Here is a 20,721-nt window from a genome sequence, read left to right on the forward strand (position 1 = left end):
ACTGGGATGGAGCTCATCAAGTTTGCATTGGGATTTCTGGCAAGTGAACTTTCTGGCTAGGGGGTGCTAACTTACTCTTGCCGTTCAGTATACTTCAGCATAAGTGTTATATGTTCCTTCATTTTACGCAGATATTTTTATCGTTTATTGAAAAGCTTGTATCTATATAAATTCGATTGTTGAAATTCATGTTTTCATTCTGATAAGGAACAAGGCGAACACTAATAGTAGTAGTAGTATAAGACTTTATTGCTTTTGAGGCACTAAATATTGAACAAACTCAGAAAATGATAGTCATCATACTTATTTTGAACAACTTTGAACATCAATGACTTTAGATTAGAATAGAACGAGGAAGGGTCCTCAAACACATCAAAAGACGCAATTTTGTGCAGTTCGTTGGCATACAAGGCACTTCGAATGAAGAAATTTCTCTGCGTAGATTGCTTAATGGTTCTTTTTTACAAATGTCGGCCTGTTGGAACTCCGTAACAATCGACTCTTGTACTCAAGATAAAAATGTTCACCAAGGGTGCAATGTAGGGGAATAGGTACAATGTTCTTCAAAAACTCAAAAGACTGGAAAAGTGAATTGATTAAGTTAGCTAACATAACATTATGATGAAAAGGTGACAAATTAAAGTGATCAGTTGTCAGAAGTTTTGTTGGCATCTGGTTTATTCACAGTCGGCTTCTCATTAGGTTTCGCTGATGTGCCAATGTTCAAATTGCTTGTTTGTATTGCTAGCTCCGCGAATTCAACAGCGTCTTTACTTTGTTTGGCTTCTTCGGCAGAAATATAATCTGTTTCCAGGCGACCACCTGTACAAAGAAATTTGTTTACATCAAATCTACAAATGAGGCAAGTTTACTAACAGATTTCGGAACTCTAAGAATGAATATGATAAGAAAATACGCTCATTTTGTAATATTCGATTGACTTCAAGTTGCGATCCCTGAACGTTTCTATAATTCCAGGTATGCGTGCGAGAGCTTCTGAGTGCATGGAATTTGAGCGCTTCGCTGTGCACATTTATTTGGACTACCAGGATCAACCATTGTCATTTTTTTTTTGAAAAAAACATGCGGCAGTTCATGCATAAGTTCATCTGCATCTGGCAATTTTCTTGTAACTGTAGTGTTAACTGTAACCTACCGTTTATGAGCTCCAGAAGTCTTTGCCACTGGGGACTTGTTCTGATCCACTCTGCGGCCCCCGTCGAATCTTGATTCTTAATGCACTCGATCAGTGATCCCATATTACTCTGAACAAATTCAAGTGTAATCATATGTAACAAAAATTCACGATGGCAATATCCTCAATTTCAATTTTAATGGAGTATTGCGTGTTTGATGAATGCGAGTTTTTTCCTTTTTTGTTTCAAATGATTTCATTCTGTTGCTTTGCAAGATAGTGTTTGTTTATATAAACTTTAGACATTGGGCCAAACCGGCTTGTGCTCTCACCCAAACAACCGGGAAGCATATTTTTTTTAATCTGCAAACATGTAAATTAAACTAACCACTTGGTTAATGTTACATGTAAGAAATTTATTAATCAAACATTATTTTTTTCTAATTTATAACAAACTAAGGTTCGGTTTTCGTAAAATAATTTAATAAAAAATATGTTTAAATCCTGCAACCCTTCTGTCTATTGGAACTCTTTCGTGTCGTTTAAGCATATTCCTTGGTTTTTTTTAAAAAATGAAAGTGATGATAGTTGTGTACCCATAGTGGTGTGACGTCGAGACTTGTGAGGTATACGAGTAGGTGGAAGTCGGATACTGCAATGAGGAATTCCTCCTGTGTGAATTGGCACAGGTACTTGTTGAGAGTGTCCAGATCCTGCACTTCGTTCATTTCTTCCCTATGCTCAATTGGAAAGGGCTTCTTGTCATGCACTTTGAATGTGTACTCTTGCGTCAGGGGAAACTCTGCTGGAACCTAAATTAATTATTAATAGTATAGTTGCTAATTTAATGGAGCATAAAGAAGATTGCCATATCTGTGGGATGTTTCGTTTCTCTTTGGTTTAAGTGGCCTTTTTTAACCTCTGTTCTATAAAATACATTTTGTGCCGTTGGTTCGGCAGTCTGAAATGTTGACTATTACGAATAATTGGATTTGATTGTCTGACCAATTTATATAATCATTTTTATTAATAAATAGTTGCAATAGGAAGAGTCTGGCGCCAAACCGGGAACTGGTTTGAATCGAGCTCTCATTTGTTTATCAGTACTGTTTGTAATTTACGGGGTAGGGTGTTTGTATTTTAAATTTTTATTCACTCAAAGCTGGAAGGAGGGAGATGGCAAACAGCTATCAAAAGTGAATAGATAGAAAACTGACCGAGACTAGAATGTGGTCGACAGGCAATGGTCTGGCATTGTACTTCCTGTGGACTCCGTCCTGGCCCACAGCCTCAAAGTACAATCCCGGCAGTGGTTTCTCATCTGTGCTCTCCACTACCCATGCCAACTCTGGACTGCCTGGCAGGGCTGAGATGAGTCCCTCTTTCACAAGTGCCGCACATTGGTCAGAAACCATCATACCTTCAAAGTGGATCTGGTTTGAGGTGTCGCCTAAAAATGGTCAAACTAAATTAATCTGCTGCGCCAATTCCCCATATTTTGTTTACACAGCCCCTGCGCACATGCTGTTTTCACACATGATAAAATACTGTGCATTGAAAAAGGAATAACGGGCATCAATATAAACGCCATGCAAAATAGATCCAAAAATTTGAGCAGTTGATTTTTAATTTCTCAATCAGTGAACAACCATTATATGTATTAGATCGGAAGTTCGACCAGATCTGACGTCTTGATAAAGGTCAAAGTCACGCTAGGTGTTTAGGACAGTAAAAGTTGGTCGAAATTCTAGAATTTATCAAAATTATGGCGAAAAATTTTGCGTGAAACTAAAGTTGTGAAGCGTTCTGGAATTAGGGTGAAGAAGGTACCTGTTACACAGATAGTGACGAATTGTGATCCAAAAACTGTCGGCTTGCATTTTTCACACATTCTTGGCTTTCTGTTCTGAAGTTCGCCCGACATTATACACTCCTCGGCACTCAACTTGCTTCCTTCACCCTGAAGAAGATAACTTTCAAAGAAAGTTACTTACTAAACTTGATCTCTAAGCATGTTCGTAAGATGTTATTATTTTATTTCTTGGCCATGGCTTTTGCCGCTATATAGAATGAGGGACATGGAATGTCGTTGGAGCATTGTTTTCTAGGGTGTGGTGAAATGCCGAAGCAGTTTGCTATTTTTTTGTGCGTTTCAGGACTGAAATTGTTTGAAAAATGCGAGGAAAACATGTGAATAGAGTTTAAGTAATTTTTGCAATTTTAATCGCCGATAATTGAAACGAGTTGAATTCAGATTTTCAAATTTAAGAACCATAATCGAACTAAATGTTAAACAATAACAATTAAATGATTATTACTGGATGTACTTAAATTATTCAGTTGCAACTGGTTATACTTTTTAAATCAATTTTGGTGAAAAACTGAATTAACGTGTCCGAAAATAAAATGTTTGATATAGGTATATTTCAGCTAAAGATGGCTTAGAAGTTAGGTTCATTATTGAATGATAGTCAAGCTTGAATGAATATGTTTAAAGATTCTGTGCAAAAGTTTGTAAATAAGATTAAAACACTCGTGTGCACATTTTAATGCCGAAAGTCTGCATTACCTGAAGTTAAAATGTCAGAAGTTTTTATATACCTAGCCAGAGTTTTGACTTCCATTAACTTTCGACAATTAAAACGCACGTTTCGTGTTTTAAGCGAGGTTACGTGACTCTGCAGAAATCACTTCTAAATTCTGGCTTAAAATCTCGATAAACGCCAGAAGTTCTCAGTGACTTCAGGCAGAGTGACGTAACCTATAAGTGTTGTGATTGTGTTACATTGTCTCTTGTGCACTTGATGACGTTCTCCCTCTCTGCCATGAGGTCAGTGAATATCCAGCCTATCTTGTGCATGCCCAGCTGTGTGGCCAGCTGCTGCACTTGACTCTCTTTCACATCATCCAACAGGTCAATGTTCTGCTCACTGTTCCGCTATAACGCAAACCCAACGTCACCAAACATTCAAATATCCCATCTGTTCTAAGGCTGAGGTTGAAGTGTATTTAGATTTAAAGGAAGGAAACGGAATTTTGCAATATTTAGCCCCCCACCCCTCCCACTACCCGGAAACAACTTTTTTCCAATACAATGCGTGAACACACTACATGCTAATGCGTATTTTTGCACTGATAATGGTTTTTGTTTAGATCCATACAGTTTATAAATACAGTTATAAGGGTTTAAAAATAGCATCAAAATGTCATTAGCAATGTAATTGTCTACCGTGAAAAAGAAAACAGAATACTCCCCCCTCATTTATATTTAACATTTTTACCTTTATAATGGTAATTATGAATTTCAAAAACTAGTCCCGCCTCTTAATAGCTTATATGAATCATTATCAATTAAAAAATGTTCATTAGTTTCTTCAAACAGGATTTGAAAATTTGTTTTTACGATGGAGGGATGAGATGGATTAAATCGAAGCAAACTTATAAGCGTGTTTCTATCACCTCTGTTTGCTGCACGCGATAATAAGCATCGCACCCATTCGAACTAACTGAAGTTGAACTACCCGTACAAATTTACCTGTGGTGGTTCGTAAATGGCTGAGACCACAGCCCTGACCCCGTTAGGAATGGTCTCATGTGGTCTATATGTCCCAAACATGTACCCCATCCTCTGTGATCCTGTCTTCCGCCATGTCCTCACAAACCTCTCCACTATGAACTGGTTCTCAAACATTATATTGTCCACGTGTCTGTAAATCTACACAAACAAACAACTGTAAATCTACACAAACCGAGATTTTATTTAGTTCAGAGGAACTTGTTAAGTTATAAATTACCTGTTTCCCAATTCTGACTTCAGAGGGACTGCACTTGATACACTTGTTATTCGGGTAGATCTCGTGTTTGGAACAGCCAATCAGATTGGAGAATTTTATGGGCTCCAGGGGGTACCTGCAACACACAAAATAGTAAATATGATGTTACTTTTTCTTTTAAACTTAAGCTGGTTGATAGTGAAGTTTCTCACTGAAGAAATTTTCTTGTAATGTGCACTGAGATTTCCTAACCGTTGCTAATGAATTTGGGGAAGCTATTAAACGTTGTTACAGGTTTATGAAGACGCAAAGCTTAATTATTTCATCAGTGAAAAGCTTTTTGTATAAATCTTGCTTGCAGGAGTAATAACAGTTAATATTATTCTGTCCAGGGTTGACTCAATGTGCTTTTTTAATATCGCAAAATCTTGATAAAGGATGCCAATCTTGCTAGATTTTTAAGTAACATGCCATAAATGTCAAATGGTCCTAAGCATACATAATTTGCTCGATTGTTTTTGATTCGTTTAAGATTTTTATTTGCTTGTTTTCATAATCATAGGTCAGCTTAAATTGGTCATTGAAAAATTGAGTAATCAGTACAATAACTAAATTTCAGATTTTTAGCTCTGCTGATCTCTTCAGTTATTTTTGTTTCAGATTTGTGCTTTGAATTTATTATCGTTTGGTAGTATTTACCAAAATGTCGGCCCGAGAACATTCTAGATCATGCAAGGACAACGCACAAAAGTTGTTTGCGCCTCCTGCGAAAGAGAAACGCAACTTGAAAGAGCTGAAAGCAGCCAAAGATAGACAAGTTGCTGAAGAAATCCTCACAGGTTTGGAGAAAAGACGAAGACATTCACAGCCTCACACTGGCAATACATTTGCCACACGAAGAAAGGACAATCGGGGCAAACGGATTGACCCTAGGAAAGATTTCACGCCCTCAAAAGAGGGAAAGCTCTACTATAAGCTCATTAGCCACCATAAACCAAACGACAAGAATTCAAAGTCGAGAAAACGCCAGAGTAATGAACCAGTTTTGTCATCAAAATCAGCTAGCAAGATTCAATCTGACATGAGAAAATTCAAATTTGAAGGCATGTTTCTGCAAAGAAATTTGGCATATTTGAGGGCTTTCGAAAATTTGAACAAAAACGAAGAATTGCGTCATCTTCTGCCCGAAAGCACGAGTGACGTAGTCAAAAAGACCTCTGATCAGGATTTTGGTGTTGAGTTGAGCCATTTCAAAGTTACTAAGAAGAAGTTTGTTGGAAACAGTTTAGGCGATTATGATACTAATATTGCAGTATACATGCTATCGCATGTAAATGAAGAAAGTTTTAGAACATTATTGGACGAGTTCTGCATCCCTAGCAACGGCGTAAATTTGGTGGCCAAAAACACGGCCAGTAAAGTCAAGATTGTCCGGCCCCAAATTGGGACCAATTTTTCTCTGAGCAAAGTGGAATCAGAACGATCTAACACTCAAATGATGCTGGAGTTTCGGATCTTTTTGAAATCAACCGAAAATTCACAATCTGGTTTCGATTCGTTCTTTATTGATACAAAGTTGGTTCCCCTTGTACGTAACGGTTGCCTGACATTATCCAGTAACGATTTCATGACGATTCCATTAAAGAGGAACGGTGAAAATGGACCTGAGTTTGTTGCTTCGCTGAATTACGTCATCAGCGTTAAGCCAAAAGAGCAGAATAGGTATCTTGATTTCTGCCGTGAGCGAAGAGCAATCAGAAATTTAGGCGAAGCTTACAAAGGAAGTGACTACGAAGGCTCATTGCGTGAAAAACATGAGAAACTGATGAACAAAAAACTAAGCTCGGATGACTTTCTGTCCTCTGACGAGGAACCTAATGAAGATCAGTTTGATGAGTATGTTGACCAATTAACCTCTAAACTTTCTAAATTGATGCCACCGGAAAACAACAAGATCTCTCTAAAAAATAGTCAGAAAAAGGGAATTAATAGTGTGTGTTGCTCAATTTACGACAGAAAAATGATCAAATATAACAAGAAAACACCAGATTATTTAGTTCCAATCGCAAGTGGAATTTGCGAAAAACACGACAAGAAAAAACTGGGCAAATATGGCATTTGCGCGAGCTGTAAAAATTACATCGACTACAGTTTGAGCGAAACAAATTCTGCAAATCCGGTCGATAATATTTTCGACAAAATTGAACTTAACGACTCCGATGATGTCATAGTTATTGAGCCCATGGAAGTCGATTTGGATAAAGATTCTCAAACTCAGAGAACCTCAATGACGAAAAACGAAAGTGGTCTTCATGGAAACGTTCGCACGGAAAAAACAGAAACCGAAGAGTTGGAACAAAAATCCAAAATTAAAAATTCGGAGGTGCAGAAGAAGCCGAAAAAAGTAGACGGAGTTTTGACAATTAACAAGGGCTTTTACTTTAGCAATGCGTTGCCCTTGGAACTTCACTTTATTTGCGGAATTCGAGGAAGTTTCAAGCGAACCACAAAATTCCCAGTTTGCTTGTTGTGTGAAACAGTGTTCGATTGTTACGAGCTATTGCTTCTCCATTTGATTTTTTCCCATCGAAGAGTTAAAATAAACCATTTTCCCAGCAATTTTGGGTCAGTATTGGAAATTAGAAAAACAAAAAAGAAGCACATTGAAAATGATGAAGACAAAGAAAATAACGATAATGAGGGGGATTCTAAAAAGGGAACCAGAAATAAGCAACACGAAAGCAGTAGAAAAGTGGCTGGGTCTAAAAACCAGTCTTCGAAAAAGTCTAAAGGAAATCTTGCAGTAAAACTAGAGAACACTGCAGAAATTGATACAGAGAAAAGTGCCGAATCAAAGGATGTTATTGAAAATGGTGAAGGTCAAGATGCAAAACAAAAAAATGATATAAGATGCTTCGTGTTCACTTCAAATAGGAACTTTGAAATAAGCGAGAATCTGTTGTACCGTAAGGTTTATTTGTCCACGGATGATTATGGAAAGGAGACGGAGCCAACGATGGCCAGAATTTCAGCGAAAGCCGAGATTGTTCTCAAAAGGAACGCCATTGGAATTATGGCCATTAACCAGGTGTGACACTACTTTTTCTTACCCCGAAATGTTGCGAAGTTTATATTTAGGAAGTTTGTCCTGACCTTTAAGAATATACACGCACCTATGAAGTCAGCTTCTTTGAAAGTATACCAACTCAACTCATTTACGATTATAAATATTGGGTCAAGTTGTTTTTTTTAATTGCTCTCAAACGAAGTTTGTAGTAATTATATTTGTCCTGTTCGTCTTTTGCAATTTTCCTAATACCGACTTTTTGTCTCATAGTTTTTTTTCGTCTGATCATTTGACTTTTCGTCCGCAAAGACTGGATAAACATGTAAAGCCCGCAGGGCATTGAGGCACAGCTGTTCTACGAGGCACTCGAACTCCATCAGGATGAGGCAAGGCAACTCAATTGAAAGTGCACCAAAATTAGTGTCAGTGCATTTTAAATCTGAGTATTGGTCTATAATCAGCTCTTAATTCGATAATTTCAAGTTCCTTTGTGCCATGACACCCCCTTCCCGGCTTAAGCAGGGTGCCATCGCCCCGGACTGTTGTTTGAGAGCAGTTCGTCTGACTTCAGTCGGTTAAGTTCCAATTAAGTGATGCAGGCGATTGTGTTCATAGACGAGTGTTGGATTTGCAGGTGAGTTACATGACGGACAAGAATGGAGAGAAGCGTTTCACTCGTATGTTGGGTGAGTCTGCCACCCCAGTTGGGTTCTTCCACTCCTCCCACTGTCTAAGGAGGCAGTTCTGCAGCCAGGCATATTGCTCTGACGTGGATGAGGAGGAGTTCGCGTGGATGGATGAGGCCGAACAGAGGTATAGTCTGCTAGTTCGAAATGTTTTTTTGTTCAATTGCAATAACAAGTAAGTGGGAAATTGAAAACACTGTCTTAATGTAATTTTTCTGGATTGTTATTCTGGATGTTATCAATAGCCGCGAAGCGATAGCGGCTATTATTGGGGACATCGTGGTTTTTTACAATTCTAAGAATTTGGATTGTATTGGGGCGCTGTGTTTTTAAGATGTTTTCACACATTTTTCAATGACTTTGATCTTTCCTAACGGATAAATATGTAAAGCCCAGCGGGCATTAAGTTTTATTAGAGGCACAAAGTGGACTTTAATATTCTTTAAAGTGGTGCAGCTGCTGGGATGGCCTTAATTTAAGGTTAAAAGGTCATTTTTAAGAGTTTTTGGGCGCAAAATGGTTCAATTTTTCATGTTTTTGTCATTTTTTTAAAAAATGATTGTTAGGTTGAAATTTTGATGTAAAGTTGATGAAGGTCTTTTGCGAGACAAAATTATTTGTTATGACCGTTTTATGAGCTATATGTTTTGGTACTTCAAACACAAACACGCAAAATGACACTAATTTTAGCAATTTTTTTTCACGTATTTTAAAAATTTTTTGTCGTTTTTTGAATTTTTCCAGCCTCAGGGGGCAGGGAATCTGCTTTAAGGTTTTATAATTGTGTACTGCATAGCTTTTAGTAACAATGGAATGGTTTTCAACATTTTAATGGCTCGAATTTTAGCGTTTTTTTGGATAAAATCTGCAATTTTTTTCAAGTTTTCCTAATTTTTTTTTGTCAGTTTTTGATTTTCGTCCAGCCTCAGGCGCAAGAAAACCTATTCCACGGTCTGATAAAAATTAACGCATGGTTGTTAGTATCAATGGAATTGTTTTCAACAATTTAACATTTCGAATTTTATATTTTGATAAAATTTTCAATTTTTTTCAAGTTTTATTGAAAACATTTGTCTTTTATTCAGTTTTTCTTGCCTCAGTAGCCTTGTAACCTCCTCCAGGGTTTAGTACTATGTTATTACATTGTTGCTAGGAGTAATGGAATGGTTTTCAACATTTTAATAGAACGCTTTTCTATTTTTTGTAATTTGATTTTTTTCTAAAAATTATTGTCTATCGATTTTTGAGCCAATAATTTTTTAAGGCTTGGAATTGGGTTACTGCATAGCCTCTATAGAAACAAAAATGGTTTGGAAGATGTTAATATCTCGATTTTTAGCAACATTTCATTAATTTTTCTGTCATTTTCTGAGTTAATCGATCTTCAAGGGCCAACGAATTTTTTTCAGGTCTTGCAGATTTAATACTGGAACGATTTATGAATGAAAAATTGGCTTTGAACATATTTTTGAAATAAGTATATTTAAAGGCATCAAATTTTGCCTTCAGGGTAATAGCTTCAAGAGTTTTTGCAATGATTATATTTTTGTTTAGTTTGTTTGATTGTTTTAGGCTCTCAACTTTTTGAGATGATTTTGTTAGTGTTCTGACTGGCATTGTTCAATTGATCTGCTGGTCAGGTAGACTACTTCCACGTTTTTCATTTAATTCTTTGGATTTTTTTCAAGACTTGTCCTATGTTTTTCTTAATTTGTCTCGATCGATGATTCTTGCGACCTGACTTCTTGGAAGTGATTTTTTCCATTTGTGACTTCTACTGCTTTGCGGATAAAATTGTGTGCGTGACGTTATTTCTGCTTTTAGGTCAATTGCGTGACTTACCTCACTAAAAAATGACTTCTGAAATCACTTAATGAACTTTAAATTTTATAAAAAAAATTACTATTTAAAGATCAATGGTGTGCAGCTAAGTAGTGCCAAATGCATATGCGCTTTTTCTTGAGTATTAGAGTCTTTAGTTTTTGGTTTCGAATATTAATTTTGAAAAAGCTCTATTAGGGTTTTTTCTTATAGGGCGTATGTGTCATAAAAATGACAGTCCGAATATAACCCAAGTCTACTGGTCTATTAAAGATGGACTGGTGCTCAATCTGTCCATCTTATTTCTTTAGTTGTTTCAATTCATGGAAGGACATAAGCGTCTATCATGGCCTTTTCCGGCAATTTACCGCCTATGTTTCATCTTATTTCGTATTTTCTTTAATTTTTTGGGGTATTTAAATTTGAGATCCAAAAACTTCTTAATTTAATTGCTCTGCAATTAAATTTGTTTGTAGTAGTTATTGCGGTCGCGTGTCTAGTTTGGTTGCATGACAATATACCCAATTCCAGTCTACACAATGCCATTAAACCCAACTGTAATAATAACAATTACTTTGATGCATGATTCATATAGAATGATCATTTTGTTTTGAAAGGCTAATCTGTAAAAACGTAATTTTGCAAACAAAAAATAACGCGCGACGAAATGACGTCAATTGCGCTAACACGAGCATGCAATAACTTGAAAGAGAACAAAAAGTCCAGCAGTATTGCCGGTTTTAGGTCAAACTGCTTTTTAAGTTAAGCGTCTTTTCGGTCAAAATTTTTTAAACTTTACTCAAAGGATATTTCAGAATATGGCTGTAAGTTTTGAAAAATGTTCAAAGTGCAATTGGCTCAGGGGTCAATTTACGTTGGAAATTTAAATTCTAGAGATTTAAATTTCTTTTGAAAAAATAAAACCTGAACATATAAATTTGGATGCAAACAAACTATTTGAATAAACTGCCAATGCCAGCTTTGTACGTCTTCTGAAAGTGTGAAGTCAGCTTGTGTATCAGTTGAAAGGATTCTGTGTCCATTTTACTGAATTTACTGACATTTTTTGTTTCATCAGTTGCAAGACCAAAGCAGACAGATGACAATGGTCCTGGGACAAAACTGATGTTTGGAATCATTCGCAAGATCAAGGCTATCTTAGCACTGTTTTGTAAAACTTTTTCGGGGCTGAGTTTTTTACATCTTGTTTGACAAGATGAATTTATAAGTAAAAAACAGCCCTTTATCTCAGCTTCCGCATTTTTTTGAACATTGATTGCGGCCTTTTCCAGATAGTAATTTTTCTCTGAGTAATCTCTTATTAAATTCAAGCAATCCAACAAAAACTTTCCCATACGAGGCCTCTTTTTATTGCTACATAGAGCATAAGTATTTGAATATGAACTTTCTATATGAATGGTTGAGTTTGATTGCAGATGTTTTAAAGTTCTGTCACAGCAGGAGCGCATTTTTGGTTTTCAACGACTACCAAATTTAAGCATTCATTCTTTTTAGGTTCCCATGTCAGAATGGTAGAACCATTGAAATTTGGACACGTGAAATGTCAGCCAGTATTTAATGGCTCATCTACGTTTTCAGATGTTTTTTGGCGGTATAGCATCCAATTTTTTGCGGATCTGACTTGGTATAGACGGCTGCGTTGCAACATAGGACCTGGCTGGCAATAGACTGCTGGCAATTATCTTATTATTGACTGGATAGTTCTTTGTTTTTGAGGTCTGCTGCGTTTGGCCGAGATTCTGTTTTGCTTTTACTTGTCCAGCAACAATTTCATGTTTGTGCTTGTTTTTCCTTGCTAATTATTGCTTTCCAGTAGCAATGGTGGTAACTTCACTTTTATTGCGATGTACCCCAGCTAATTTTTAATGTTTAGTGTCAATATAGCCAAATGACATTAGTAGAATGATGGGTCAACGTATTTCAAAACATTTAATTTGTGTGATAATGCTTCCTGTTCTTTAATTAAATTGCGTCCAACTAGTTAATTTGTACTCAGTTTTGGATCGGTACCTTATTTGTGTAGTTTTAATATGCGACTAGAACAAGTAAGTTGATATGAGCTTTTTGCATTGGGGTTTAACTGAATGGAGTATTTTGGCCTTGCGTATTTTGTCAGATGGGTATTTTGTGTTAAATGATTTTCAGAGAAAGGCCGATGCTTTTTATCCCTAATTATGGCAGGACTTGTTGGATCTTTTCCGCCAGCGCCCCCCCCCCCCCCGAGTCCTATATATCGAAAATTTAGGCACCCCCCAAAATTTAATGTTTTCCTCCCTTCTGAAAGTTATTTATTTTTATAATATCGTTCCTGGTATAATACATGAACAACCATATATGTAACAATTTTCGACAAAATTATAGTATTACACCCCATTAGAAAACTCATAATCACTAAAAATGCAATAACATCAAGTTTTCGGTTGATGCTTACATTATATGCAGTAACTTATTGCTATATACATATTTTTTTCAAACCTCCGCTCTAATAGTATTTTCTAAAGCCTATTCATACGTATCCGTACGTAATAACTCAAATGCATACATAATGTTTAAACATATAAAAAGGGGGTGCCTAACTTACTGGGGGGGGGGGGGGGGGCGCTAGTGGAAAAGATCCGACTTGTTCTATGATTTACGTTCTACTTATCACTAGGGATGCTAAGGAACTTTCAAATTTCTTTTTACTACCTTTAATGTAGTCGAACGAAAGACTTTTGTTGATTACGCTTTTCGATACTCAAACATCTTTTCGACGATCGGATGATGATTTAATACATGAGCGAAAGTACAGTTTTCAAGCTCCAGCTAATATTACTTGATTTTTTGCGGGAAACAAACAGTCATCAGCGTTTGGACAAAAGTTGCTGGTACTAGTTGTATGCATAAAGTCAGATACGAAGATTTAAGTAAGAGTGGACCACACATTGTGCAGTCGGACACTTTTTTCCTTCATACCAGATAGTTTAAATCATTTATACGCACGTTTTTAATTATTGCAGTTGGAAAGGGCCCCATAGGTGAAACTGGTTATGAATCACTGATAGTGGTAATGTATCTATCTATCACTGGCAAGCACTATCGTCGCTAATTAGATATGTTTGATTCATCATTACACTCTCATCATTTAAGAACTGTACATAAACTACTCATCTTCATTTGCACCGAGGGTGTCTCCCAAGTGCTTTGGGCTGAACTACATTTCTCAAATTAACATCTGTTTTGTCCAATAGAGTAATACGTTAATTTGCCATCTCAATTTTTAGTAGAGTTTTCAAATTTTCCATTTGCCCATATTTTGTCTGTTGATGTTATGTGCTTGTCTCTATGAATTTGAATGTATTGGCTAGTACAGACTTGAACGACTTTGTACATTTGATATCCCTTTTTCATGTTTTCAAGACGAATTAAATTATTATTGATATACCAAAATATATCGGGAGAGGGGCAACATAATAAGGGGGGGGGGGGAGGTAGGTAGGTGGCACATGATCCAAAACTACTAAACTATTTAGTCGATTAGGGGTTCTGTTGTCTATATTTTGTTGCTAATGTTTCAGAGTGCTGGACGAGTACATTGACCTGGCGGCTGGTGAAAAACGGTTCATGGTGTTGTGGAATGCCTTCTTTTGCAATGTCAAACTGGGTCCTGGAGACTGCAAAGTGATGATAACGATTGAGGCATTCTTAGAGACACACAAGGACATCTTGGCACGAGAGGATTTGTTGGGACACATGAAGGCTCATGTGGAAATGATGAGGAGTTATGGAATATTGAGCGACTCATTTGCCCTCAGAATGATGCGAAAAGCGAGCATGTTGGAACATGGTATGACAATTTAGACAGAGAATAGGAATTAAAACTAAATCGACGGATTTGAAGATTGATATTGAGATTGATTAATTTAAATTAGAAAACAAATTTTCAACATCTCGCACGCAAAAATTTTCAAAGTACTATTTATGTTCAATTACTTATGATAGTTTTTATGAGATGTCGCATATTTTGCTATGTTTCAATATTTGAGGAATTCTCCGTTTTTGGCGACGTATCACGACCATGAATTTGAGAGATGTTGAATTAATTCTCTCTAACTTCTGTGAACCAAACTAATATATCAGTATTTATCAATGTATCAACTAATATCGCTATTCAAAGTGATTTATTCTAAAACTAGTTGATTGATGTTCATTTGGCTTAAGTGACAAATTTGACAAATAAAATCTGAAATATGTGCAATTGAATCGATTATTTTTTTTGTTGTTTGATTTTGCGTTTTTGAGTATTATAATTGCTTCATCACAATAACAAGCTGAATCTATGATTTTAAAGATTTGTTTTTGTGTTTATGAACTAACGGGTTGTTAGGGTCCTGAAGGCACATGTATTGCAGGTAGTCATTGAATGGCATGAAATTCCGCTCTGTCACTGTGCTGAAATGACAAAAATGTAAGATCAGATATATTCTGATCCCTAGTCAAATTGGGACGGTTATCTGCTAAGATCTTGCAAGACACTTATAAGACTCTTACCAGATAACCGTTGACTCTGTTGACCGTAGACTATTGCCAGGCATGGGTGCTTTAACCAAAAAAGATGAAACGCTTATCTGGTAAGGATCTTGTAAGTGTCTTATCAGATAACCGTTGCAATCTTGCGTCTTAGCAGATAACCGTTTATTTAAGATCTTAGCAGATAACTGTTTTTCGCAAGAATCTTGAAAGATCTTAGCAGATAACCGTCCCAGTTCGTCTAGGGATTGTCGAAAACGAATGAAGTAGAATATTTATTGATAAATTTTATGATATTTTGGATCTTTCTCGTTTCTGCCCTCAGGTGCATATTCATTTTGCATGTTTGCAAACCACAGGCGCTCATGATAGGGGTACTTGAAAGTAAAGGGATGGTACCCCCTCGCCTCCCCTACGCTATCATTTTTTGTTATTCAGTCAGTTATTTGCCTAAACCGAGATAATTTAGATAAGAGGAACTATTATACATTCAATTTAAGGAATACCGTACAAGCGAGGTCTCAAAATTGATACCAGGAGAATATACTGAATTGCATTTTACCCAATGCCAAAATACCTAGTAACAAATTACCCCATGTAGGCATCAATCAATATGAACACTTAGTTCGCTGTGAACAATTAACAAGGTATCAGGTGAGCGATTGCTCTTAAATTAAGATGGCTACATAGGGTTATTTGTTACTGAGTATTTTGGCATTGGGTACAATGGAATTAGGTTTAGTCTCCTGGTATAAATTTTGAGACCTCTATTGTACGAAATTGCTTAAATTGAAAGGATGATAGTTCCTCTTATGTAATAGGTCTGTAAACACATCTTGGTTTATGCAAATATTTCAATATGATCCGAACCTTTAGTTCCCAATGAACAATTAACAAGGTATCAGGTGAGAGATTGCTTTTAAACTAAATAGGACGCAAAGGTGTCACATGTACAAAACAAACCATTGTGAGACATTCTAAACAAGTTTGACAAAATTTAAAAGCACGAAGTGAGCGAACAGATTTGGTGTTCCAGCGAAATCGACTGAATTTGACAATGGTAAGGATTTCTATTAAAAGTTAGAAAAACGGCATTACAGTGTAAAAGTAAATGTTCAAAATGTAACTCACATGCAACGTTACAAAAAATCGAAAGAATCGTCTAGCACAGAACGGGCAAGCAGAAATTTTGCCTAAAATGAGAAATTTACAATTCTTTAAAAATTCGTTTGTGAGCTATTAAAAACCTTCAATTGAAAAAAGTTTTTAAATTTTTCACCCATTGTATTGAGCTACTGTATTACTAAGTAAGAACTCGTTTATTTTTTATTTTTGTAAAATCTGTTAAAACTGGGAGAAACAGAATAGCAAAAAAGGTGTACAGTTGTTTTATTCAAACTGCAATCAAACTTCGGATTTTTTTAACTTAAATAAATCCTAAATAACCCAAACAATTTCTAACTATTGAAGTTAAATTTATTGAGTGAATCCGATCATTCTGATTTAACAAGTGACTTTAAGCGTTCGATTTTTTGTCTTTGTGGTATATCAAATAACACCGCGCGGATCTGGTTCTCATTTTTTGAATGAAAGTTACTGCAGTAGTCTACAATAAATTTTATCACTTGTAACACCATATTGGGTTGTCACTTAAGATGAATCAACTTATTCCTTGCTCAGGACTAAAGCAGGCTACCATTTGAGAGCAATTCGTCCAAAGTATCATGGATCTTTCAAAAATTGTTCCCTCTAGTAGGTTCTCTGTTGTAAGATTCTAGAAACTATTCGTTTTAGGTAAAAAGTTTAAAATATAAGTATAATAAATTTTCCTGTTTGATGCGAGCAAAGACTGGTATTATCTATATCAAAAATTGTACAAAATAGTCTTTCAACCGATAGTTCTGCATAAAAATATTAAATTTAGCAATTATTCAAGATTTTAGAATTTACTGAAGCAGAGAAAAAGTTTGGAGGACTTTGAGATTAACTTTTCCCTATAGCCTACTAACTTGTTAATAAACCGCACAATTACTATTCTTCGTTTCTTCAGAAAGAAAATGGGTTGACATCACGTTGACAAAATCTACGTAAAACTCAATATAAGTTCTTTGAGCGTTTTTTGCATAACACGTTCGGTTTGCGTTAAAGCAGGAACAAAGGTTTGAAACTTTGAACTTTTAAACAAGATTTAATTTTCATTTTCTCCGGTGACACTGGAAAGATGGTTAATATGATTTGTTGTTTTACTGTTTGCCATGCTGTTGCGATTTGAAATGTCAGCTTACCATGAACAAAAAAACAAAGTAACTCATGAAAGATTTAGTACATCACAGCATGCATAAAAACGTTGCCGAAAGATCAACAGGCGCAAAGCATCTCCAGTAAAGGAGCTGAGACAAAAAAAACCTGATAAATGGATTTTGGACACGCAACAACTTGTTTTTTTGGTACAATACAAGCAAATGGGCGGGATGTTCAAACAATCTAAAATTTCGTTTACTCAGAGATTTTGGAAAATTAGGAATAAAAATATTATTTCTAAGACTTTATGACAATATTGCTGCGCAAAAATCAATTGATGTCAGCAACTTCTTCAAAAAAAAACAAGATCCAAGGGAACTGAAATGATCAGCGAATAGTCTTGGTCTGAATGCACTTTTTATTTAATGGGCAAGTTCGAGGCAACAACCAACAAATAAAGAGCTTTTCGGTTAAATTTGGAAGAAAAAGTGTCAAAAACTTGACTCAAATGCTAGAAGTTCTTCCGATAACTATACAAAAGATTCATTGAGTTTTCCATTTAAAAACGTTTTGTCATAGTGAATGGGTAATTTTTATTAAATTGACCTCTCACCCCAGGAACGGGGAGGTTCGAAAAGTAAGACTTAATGGCTCTGGTAATCAATAATGCATTTAATCAATTTTGTTGGAATTGAACACCCGATTTTTTGGCTTTTACTTTCAGTGTATCGCAACTGATGATTTCTTTTTGATTTGAACTGATGATAATTCTTCGATTAACCAAGAATGTTTAAAAGGAGATCTAACTAAGGAATCGAGGAAGGAGTATCTTACTGGTTAATAACACTTGAATATACTAATTATTAGTACTAACTCGAGAGTAAGATCTGGTGCCTCCACACCCAAGTCTTCTTCCTCAATTATCACCCTCTGGGGCTGCCTAGTTCCATTGCTTCCCGGGAAAGTGAACGGAGAGCCTAAATAAAAAGGTTAATACTGAATTTGTCAGGGATATTCTTCAATCAGTTTTTTTCTCAGGATCTTTGAAGCCAAAAGTATTTATAGTAGGAAAATTTGAAAGTTACTTTGACTAACTGCCGCTGCAACACGCTCTAATTTTTTCACGAAATAAGCTAGAATAACTAAATAATAGATCTATCGGAAACGTATTTTGCTAAGCCGCTGCTTTACAATTTGTGTTCGTTGGAACGAAGTAAAGACCCGATTGCGTGGATCCAGAGCTGCAAGATAGCTGCATCTAGAAATGCAGCTATCTGAATTAAAGAATCGTTTTGAGAAATTTACTGCCGATTTAGTCATCAACACTAACCATGCGTTTTATAAACAAGTAGTTTGTCAACTGGAAAATACTTAATCACTGAAAAAAAAATTTATAAATCAATTGTTTTTTGGCCACTTAATTAAAACTGTTACTTACGATGCAAAAATAAATGTGAAAACTTTTATTATCAGGGTCATTAAAAAGGAACATAAATTACATAGCCAAATTCTAAAATGTTTAATGAATGCTAATATTTGAAAGAATTCTCGCTCTAATTTTTTTCAAAATATTGACCTGGTGTCTGTGGTGATTTGATGTCTGCAGTGAGTGGGGTGTCTGCCCCTCCCCCTCCCCCCTCCTCTTCATTATCTTCGTCCCAATCGTCTCCCAGATCCTCGTCAACTGGGAACAGGAACAACATGTCCCCACCTCTGAAACGAACAGAATCACACCAAAAATTTTGGGTCTTTCCCATTATAGCCCCCCCCCCATCAAATTATAGCCCCCCATTATGGTATAATTACCATGATGGGGGGGGGGGGCTATAGGTTATCTGACCACTAAGCTGGGGGGGGGGGGGGCTATAATGGGAAAGACCCAAAATTTTGTCATTTAACAAGTATATCCAGGAACATAGAGTACGAAAGATGGTTTTCAGCAAAGTGATATTGAGTCTTGTAAGACAAATGAAAGCGAGTCACTAGAGGTTGCTCCAACTTATACTTTCGGCAGGAATATGAATACATATTCATGGTTTCTCTTTCCCAAAAGTCGTTAAACTTAGGTATACCTTGTAATTTTTAAGCATTTAGAAATAAGCTCACTTAATCTTATAAGTTGCGAGAGTTTTGCCGCCTGACGGTTTGATCAAAATAGTCTTGTTCCTGCCTCTGTAGACCCCGTACTCTTTCGGGTTGTGTAAATGGAAACGCATGGATGACTTTCTTGTAGAACTTTCCAGTACTCATCTGTTCCTGGATCTCGATTCTCCTGGTGGTACCATCGTCCTGTTTCTGGATCCTCACCATCTGAAAGTGGGGGGAACTTGACCTCACTGGAGGGGAAATAGCCTCGCCGGAACTTAGAAGGAAACTCAATAAGTTGGCTGCCATAATTTAATAAATTGACAAACTTTTAGGAATTAATAAGGGTTCACGTGAGCAAGAGAAATACTTCGTGAAATGAAAAAATTCTTAAGAATTATGTGAAAAATTTGTAAAATGAAAAGTTTGTAAAAAGTTAGTAAAACTTATTTGAGCAAAACGAACTACATCAGTAAACAAAATGCCGCTAACGAAATATATTCAGACATATATATTAGCTAGTAAATGATTAAATCACTTCAATTCGTTGACTTCAAGTTATAAACTTTTTTATGAACGTTAAATGGCGACCGATAACCCATGAAATATCAGATATCCCAGCCACAATCTTCAATTATATTTCAATTTTAAAATAATATTATTCAAGAATAATTATTTTCTAAAATCAAAAACCGCAAAAGCTCAATAGCTGTTCACCAATTTGCAAATGAAAACCGAACTAAAATATACTTGATTGACTGTTCACCTCTGATTACACGAACAAGTTTAACTTTTTCTATATATTCACACAAAAGTGCGTGGTATCATTTATTTTTCACATTACTGTAATAATACTTTTATGGTTATCAAATAATACTGTAACCATTACTCATTTCTATGGCCATTATCGCTGTTTTGATAGTCGTTTGTCGTGTTCAACTGTGAAAAATAACAGCAGCTTTCTTCAACTGATTTTGAATTTGTTTAAATGACTTCTTTTGATAGTCAAAACTGTAACAGTTTAGACAGTTATGAGATGGGTGAGTTCCTCTCAGACAAAACAAGTCAGTTTTGATAGGTGGTCAGGTAAAAGTTGATCACGGTATTCATCATCTGATACCTTAGCTGCCCTCATGGCTGAGTTCTTAATTCAAAATTGCCCTCAGGGACAATTATAAACCAATCTTTCGTATGGTCAGACACATATGGAACATAGAGGCCTATGACCAGACTTTGGCTAATATTATCTCTGCAATAGTTTTTCTCCCAGTAATCTCTATTAGCTCGGGTCTAGAATTGGAAAAGAAACTATGCAGGAAATTGATAGACTGAGCCATAAATTACTTGAACAAAAAATCCAACTATTCTGCACTAATTTTTACT

General features: G+C 36.0%; 1 protein-coding gene and 1 pseudogene across 1 annotated transcript; one reads left to right on the forward strand and one right to left on the reverse strand.

The window, feature by feature from the left end:
• Positions 1-574: 574 nt before the first annotated feature.
• The window catches only part of LOC142339555 (nuclear protein localization protein 4 homolog), a 29,439-nt pseudogene continuing 9,292 nt past the window's right edge, over positions 575-20,721 (reverse strand).
• LOC142339554 (uncharacterized) lies at positions 5,401-14,834 on the forward strand. The gene is made up of 3 exons (XM_075389686.1): positions 5,401-7,996; positions 8,610-8,788; positions 14,061-14,834. Exons 1-3 carry the CDS (start codon positions 5,612-5,614, stop codon positions 14,341-14,343), a joined length of 2,847 nt encoding a protein of 948 aa, XP_075245801.1. The 5' UTR covers positions 5,401-5,611; the 3' UTR covers positions 14,344-14,834.

Source organism: Convolutriloba macropyga, chromosome 5 (assembly GCF_964194025.1).
Source record: "Convolutriloba macropyga chromosome 5, txConMacr16.3, whole genome shotgun sequence".
Taxonomy (NCBI): domain Eukaryota; kingdom Metazoa; phylum Xenacoelomorpha; order Acoela; family Convolutidae; genus Convolutriloba; species Convolutriloba macropyga.

Excerpts from the sequence above, each read along its gene's own strand:
- LOC142339554 (XM_075389686.1), top strand. The coding sequence starts at position 5,612 with ATGTCGGCCCGAGAACATTCTAGATCATGCAAGGACAACGCACAAAAG. Across the intron at positions 7,997-8,609 it reads GAATTATGGCCATTAACCAG|GTGAGTTACATGACGGACAA; the intron begins GTGTGACACTAC and ends TTGGATTTGCAG. Across the intron at positions 8,789-14,060 it reads ATGGATGAGGCCGAACAGAG|AGTGCTGGACGAGTACATTG; the intron begins GTATAGTCTGCT and ends CTAATGTTTCAG.